We start from the raw sequence: 7,107 nt of genomic DNA, 5'->3' as shown, positions 1-7,107 counted from the left end.
CATGGATGGAGGGGTAGTGTGAACTAATATAAATTCAAAGTAAACATCATTACATAAAAGGGTATGGTCTTTTTTTTTTTTTTTTTTTTAGTTTTATTCATTTCAAACGGGCCGGATGCCCGCGGGCCGTAGTTTGCCCACGGCTGGCTTAGTCACTGCCTAGAGGCATTTGGCCCCAGAATTTGCAAGCCTGTCTGCTCCCTGCTCACCAAGTATGTGCCCTGGAGGAAGAGCTGTTTTTATTTTATTTTACACAAAGATGGTATGTGGGCTAGAGGCCACCTTGGAAGTATCCTCTCTTTCCATTCACTCACCCTGCTCAACAGGGCAGGAAGAAGCCTCCTCCAGCCTTGTGCTGCCCACACCAGCCTCCCATGTCTCCTCTCCCCAGTCCCGCATGGTTCGGAATGAGATCCCCTACTTCATCTGGACCACTCGGCGGGATGTGCTGGACTGTCGCTTCCTCTCCAAGGACCAAATGATAAACCACTATGCCCGGGCTGGCTCATTTACCACAAAGGTGGGCTCCCCAGGACAGCAGGCATTACAGTTTCCAACCCCCAGCCCTTGGGCTAGCACCCCAGTTCCCTGCTCTCCTTGTCAGTAAGAGAGTTCTCAGGAGGAGTTTGGTCTATAATTCAGTGGGATTTGGAGTTGGACAGTCCTGAGTTCAAATCCAACCCCTGCAGCATGTCTGGCACATGTAGACATTGACTAAAATAGAATTCAAACGGGATATGGAGCCAGAACAAACACCAAGTCCAATGACTGAGCAAGAGTCTTGGTCCTTATCTCCTGAGCAGAGGATATCTGGCTAATGAATCCATTCTATCTTACCTGGGTTTTTTAACATGTGACTTCACCTCTCTGAGCCTCAGTTTCCTCATCTTTAAATGAGAATACCAGTAAAACTATCTTCTAGGATTGTGGCAAGAATGAAGTCCTTATAATTGCACCTGTTAGTGTATTTTTTGGTGTGGATTGGGAAGGGATTCCTAGAGGAAGCAGGTCATTAAGAATGTGAAAGGGTGGGTAAGAGGGATGTGGGGCATTCTCGGCAGAGGGGCTGTGTGGGCAAATATACAGAGATAGGTATGGGCGAGTCAGTCCTAACAAGTGGGCAGAGGCTCTGAGAATGTCCAGGTAGAGTCTGCCTGAACTGTCTGGGCATGTGCCGAGGCTGGGAGCCCCTGTGAGGTTCTCTGGGCAAGTCCCATCCTGCCCCCTCAGCAGCTAATTCCATAGGTGGGTCTATGTCTCAATCTCCGGAATTTGCCATGGTTTGATGAGGCTGATGCTGACTCCTTCTTCCCACGCTGCTACCACCTGGGGGTTGAGGAAGACAAAAAGGCCTTCATAGGTAAGGAGATGCCCAGCCCTGTGCCTGGACCCGTCCAGCTGAAGGATGAAGGCTAAAGCCCTGGCTGGTGTTGGAGAGCAAAGGGCTTCTCTCTTCATTCTCTTGTCCACCCCAACAGAATTCCTTCTCCATCCCTAATCCTTATCTTTCCCTTATGTGCCTCCCTTAATGAGCCTCCTGGCTTGGTCAGCCCAGACCTCCAGAAGGTCTTAGTTAGCTTAGCTTATGTTCTGGAGCAGGTTCTAAAAGTTGGTCGATAGGCTGAGTTTGGGTTCCAGGCCTGTGTCAAATTCCACTGGCTAGATTGGGTTCTTAATCCAGAAAAGGCTCTAGACTTTGGACTTCTAAGGCAGAATAGTTTCCAACTCCAAACATGTTCTAAATTCAGGTCAGAGTAGATGGTAGGTTTAAATTAGTCTCCAGATCTGAAATAGGTTTTGGGCCAAGGTTTGGTTCTCAGACTAGAATAAATATCAAGAATCTATCAGGAACAGAAGAGAAAAATTAGACAACAGGTCTAGGTGAGATTCTTTATATATCTCTATATATCTATATCATTGATTTTAGAGAGGAAGATGGGGTGGGGGAGAGAGGGAGAGAGAGAGAATCATTGATCGGCTGTATCCTGCATGCCCCTGACTGGGAATCAGACTGTGACCCCCTGGTTCATAGGTCGATGCTCAACCACTGAGCCATGCCAACTGGGCATAGGTTAAGATTCTTAAGGCAGAATATGGGCCAAGTCAGGTCATATTCTGGGTCTGGTTCTATAGTTGAAATAGGAGCCAGGTTCTAACCCAGGTTCTAGAGTCAGAAAGTAGTCAGGTTCTGGATCCAAAATGGGGCAGTTCATGATCAGGTTCCAGAACCAGAACAGGCCTGGAGCCTAGGGCTGAGCAGAGTATCTCCTGCCCTGGGAGCAGAGGACTTCTGGTTGACAGCTGCCCGCAACGTTCTCAAGCTGGTGGTAAAGTCCGAATGGAAGTCATGTTCTGTCCAGGCAAAAGAGGAAGAGGCCCCAGGTAAATACTGTGTGGTTCCCTCCACTCCCTCACCCATTTATCCTCCCGCACATCCACCCATCAATTCATTATTCATCCACACATTATCTATATAAATTATCTATGTTATCCACATCCATCTGCCCATCCACTACCCCTTCCCACCAATCCATCCATACATCTACCCACCATCTGTCCTTCCATCCATCTACTCATCTATCTACCTACTCACCCACAGACCCACCGATCTCACATTCACCTACCCTGCATTCATTCATCCATCTATCTCTCCACCTATCCCCACACTATTTATCTACTCATTCACCTACCTTCTCTCAGCAACACATTTCCTATCCATCTCTCCTCCACCTTCCTACCTTTTCTTCCACAGATCCATCTGCCCATCTATCCACCTGCTTTTCCATCCTCCTTTCCACCACCTGACTGTCCTCCAGTCCATCACTCATCCATTCTTCTGTCCCAACCGTACCCACCTCTCTTCCTATCCATTTGTTAATTGATCCACTGCCTCATTCAGCCCTCCCATGGGCCTGGCATGTGGCCAGCTCTCCAGCAATGACAGACGAAGAGGACAGACGGAGTCCTGTCTTGGGACAGGATCTCTGTGGGGAAGCAAGCAGTGAAACCGTGTAGTTTTTTCATGTGGTCTGAGGACCCCTAGTGCCTTGTGGAGGGGGACACAGAGAATGCCACATTCCATGTTGGCTCCACCTATTACTTGCCTTTCTCTCTCTGGACTTAACTCCTACCCCATACTGTAATCCAGGACCTTTCAGCCAAGGATTCAGGGTCATAAGGGGCAGGTCTACTGGGAGGTGGGAAATCCCTGTCTCTTCCAGAGGGAGGCCTTCCCATTGCAGTTCCCTAGGTGTGTCATGTGCCAAGAAGACTGTTGTATGCCAGGATCAGGGGCACAAAGGCTACAGGTGTGTCAGAGGCCCCACAAGCAGAGAGGGTGCATGTGTTTGGAGCTATAGGTGCTGAGAGGCCCTGAGGACTGTTAGGGTGGACCCTCAAGTGAGTGACAGGTCCTGGGACAGTGGGGACCAAGGGTGAGCACTAGGGTCTCAGGTGAATTTAGAATAAAGCCTCTGGTAAGTGGCAGGTCCCAGGGCAGTAAGAGATGTAGGTGTGTGCTGGGCCTCAGGTGTATTTAGGATGAGTCCTCCAGTAAGTGACAGGCATTGGAGCCGTGGGTGCCATGGCATGTGTCAGGTTACCTGTCAGAGAGTGACAGGCCCCTCCCTACCTCTGCAGCAGGCAAGCAGCCCAAGAAACTGGAGAAAAAGCCAGTGATGCTGACTCCAGAGTTTGTGGATGAGGCTCTCTGCGCCTGCGAGGAGCACCTTAACAACCTGGCTCACCTGGACATTGACCGGGACCTGGAGGCCCCACTGTTCCTCAGCCCTGAGGGCTGGTCCCACTTCCTACAGCGCTACTACCAAGTGGTCCAGTGAGTACCTCTGCACCAGGGCGTGGGACATGGCCGGGTGCCCCTTGCTGTGGGGGGCCTCCATGTTCTGAGCTAGCTCAGTCAGAGACAAATTCTCTCTTTCTAGTGTAGCCCTGCACCTCCTCCCTAAGCCTCCCCCTTTTGTTCTCCCTGTGCTTTCCTGCTCACGAGCTCTTAAGGGCTCCCACTACCTCCATGTTGGGGTAGAAAGCATTCTTCCTGGATCTTGGCATGGCATAGTCACAAAGATCATGGCCTCAATTCAAGTCCTAGCTTTGTACCTTTTAAGCTCTGTGACCTTGGGAATGTCACTAATCTTTTTTGAGCTTTTTCTCAAATACACAATCGTGAATATCTTCCTCAAAGGTAGGACTCAACAGGGTAATTTGTATCATGTGCTCAGCATGGACTCAGTATTCACTCACAAAATAAGGATCTATTCAGTCATTTAGATTTTATCCTAGAGGCCAGTGTTTCCCCAACTGTGTTACACAGGATGCTAATTCTGGAGAATGTAAATTGACTTTGTTGGGGTGGGAGGGAAGGGAAGGGCTTTTGTGGTCAATCATATTTGGAAAACATTGGGTTAAACAAAGTTAATTAAAACAGGTTTCCTTGGTGCAGGGCCTTTCAGAACATATCGGTGGTATATACCTCAGAGAGAGAGTGCAATACAGCAGGTCCTCAAATAACTTTGTTTGGTTATAATGTTGATGAGATGCTATAGAACTTAACTTTTGTTTATATCAATTAGCCTATGGCAGTGGACGGCAAACTTCGGCTCGCGAGCCACATGCGGCTCTTTGGCCCCTTGAGTGTGGCTCTTCCACAAAATACCGACTTCTGTGCATGGACCATGAAGTTTCAATCGCACTGTACGTGCGCACCCGCACGTGGTATTTTGTGGAAGAGCCACCCTCAAGGGGCCAAAGAGCCGCATGTGGCTCACGAGCCGCAGTTTGCCGACCACTGGCCTATGATAAAATTGGTTTTGTTCTATGTCATTTCACTTAGTTGCAGAATTTATTGACAATATTAAGGGCTTACTGTATATTCTGTACTTGTATGACCCTAGTGGCGCCCCCCCCCCACCCCCCAAGCATCCTGAGGGGTTGTGTTTTCAGAACCCACTTTGGGAAAGAGTTCTTTTTGTTGTTGTTAATCCTTACCCAAGGATGTTTTTTCCATTGATTTTTTAAATTTATTTTTATTTTTATTATTTTTTAAAATATATTTTATTGATTTCAGAGAGGAAGGGAGAGGGAAAGAGAGAAACATCAATGATGAGAAAGAACCATTGATTGGCTGCCTCCTGCATGCCCCCTACTGGGGGTTGAGCCCACAAGCCAGGCATATGCCCTTGGCTGGAATTGAACCTGGGACCTTTCAGTCCACAGGCCGATGCTCTATCCACTGAGCCAAACCAACTAGGGCTTTCTTTTTTTTTAGAGAGAGAGAGTGGAAGGGAGGGAAGGAGGGGAAGAGAGAGAGAAACACATTGATTGGTTGCCTTCTGCACCTGCCCGACTTGGGCCAGGGATCAAACCTGGAACCCAGTGCGTGCCCTTGACCAGGAATCAAGTCCGAGACTCTTCAGTGTTCGGGCTGATGCTCTAACCACCGAACCACCGGCCAGGGTGGAAAAGGGTTCTTGGGCAGAGGAAAGGAGTGTCGAGATAAGGCTGGAGCTGTTGTGGGGAGATTCCGTTCAGTAGAGGAGTGCAGGAGAGACAGGAGGGAGAAGTGTCCAGCGGGCAGGAGAACACTCAGCTTGTGTGCCAAGTATTGTGCCAGGCTCCAGAAATGGCACATAGTCCCTTCCCTCAAGGAACACAAACTCAAATGGGAGTGATGAGGGCCTCAGCTGGGGTGGGGCTAATAGAACAGGATGATTTGATAGAGGAGACTGAAGAACTAAAAAATGAACTTTGAATAAATGACATACTGAGCAAACCCACGTCATTGATAATTCATTTGTATCTTCTTTAAATGTCAGAAAATGAAATTGACCCTATACTTTCACCTTAGCTACCAGAACATGTAAAGTCACCCTTCTTAAACTAAGAATTATCTAGACTGCGTTAGAACATTACGTGAAAATAATTCGAGTCTTATTTATTTCCGGGTATAGGACAGGTTCGAAGAGGGCTGTAGGAAGCTCTCAAAAGTCAGAATTTCATAAAATATTGCATCATATAACATAGTGTTGAGTTGTTCAGTACAGATAGTTAGCATACATTAATTCATTCAATATTAATTGTTATGTTTCTCAACTCACCTCCTCCCCCATACTCTCTTCAATCTCCTCCCAGCCCCCTTTTCCTCTAGTAATCACCATGCTGTTGTCTGTGTTTCTAAACTTTTAAAACAAATCCATGACTCAGCAGCCAGGCTTTTATTAGGTTGACTTTCCACAAACACACTGGTTGTTTTTCTTTTTGCTAAATATAAAATCATATTGTCATGTTGAACATACTTTTTCAAAGTACACATGCCCCTGCCATTCTCATGTGACAGAGTTACTGTGAGATGCCCGTGGAAAAGTTTCCAGTAGGCCTTCTAGAGCCGGAGGGGTCAGGACTCAGATGTGACTGAGAGGCCCTGCTATGCCCTTTCCATCTGGCTGTCCCTGTTCCTGGCACTGCCCCAGTGGTTGCTGCTGCCTCCCTATTGAAAGATGAGTTCTCCATGGCTGGAGACATGCAAGAGGCCAAGGTGTTAAAGAGGCTTCCTTCCAACTCAGAAGAGAAGAAATGGGAGAGTTTGGGCGAGGCAGCCATCTGGGGTGTTTTGTGACTTGGTTTATTTCAGGACATTTTGTGTCACGTAGGGCAGCGTTCGCCAACCTTTCAGGCCTAACGGGCCACCGGTTGGTGACCGCTGCTGTAGGGAACAGGGTCTCTCTTTGTTCGCGAACCCCAATCTGTGCAGACCAGTTACGGAGGCAAGCTCCTGCCAAAGTACTTGCTTATCCAACCATTCATTCATTTAGCAAACTTTTAGGGAGTGCTGGTATACTGCTTGGAGGTAGGAACGCAACAGAGAATAACAGCTACACAAATGTTCCTGCTCTTACGGAGCTTACATTCCATTGAGGGGAGACAGATGTAACCGGTAAGCGTAGATGTCAGGCGGTAGGTGATAGGAAGAAAACAAAAAATAAAACAGGAAGAGTTTCCAACTCGGGGCACTGAAAGAAAATACCACCAGGAAGAGGCCCCCCCAGGAGCGAGGGGAGGTGGGGTGGGGGGGTGGGGGGGGGTGTGGGGGCG

General features: G+C 48.2%; 1 protein-coding gene across 1 annotated transcript in view; it reads left to right on the top strand.

Annotated features, from left to right (window-relative positions):
* Positions 1-7,107, top strand: part of TTLL3 (tubulin tyrosine ligase like 3) — a 21,737-nt gene that overhangs the window by 4,135 nt on the left and 10,495 nt on the right. The window contains 4 exon segments of the mRNA XM_023749430.1: positions 392-520; positions 1,246-1,360; positions 2,284-2,382; positions 3,640-3,835. Of these exon segments, the coding sequence (XP_023605198.1) occupies positions 392-520; positions 1,246-1,360; positions 2,284-2,382; positions 3,640-3,835 (539 nt within the window).

Source organism: Myotis lucifugus, unplaced genomic scaffold (assembly GCF_000147115.1).
Source record: "Myotis lucifugus unplaced genomic scaffold, Myoluc2.0 scaffold_8, whole genome shotgun sequence".
NCBI classification, from domain to species: Eukaryota; Metazoa; Chordata; class Mammalia; order Chiroptera; family Vespertilionidae; genus Myotis; species Myotis lucifugus.
Note: the sequence above shows the minus strand (reverse complement) of the source record. Positions and strands in the feature narration are given on the sequence as shown.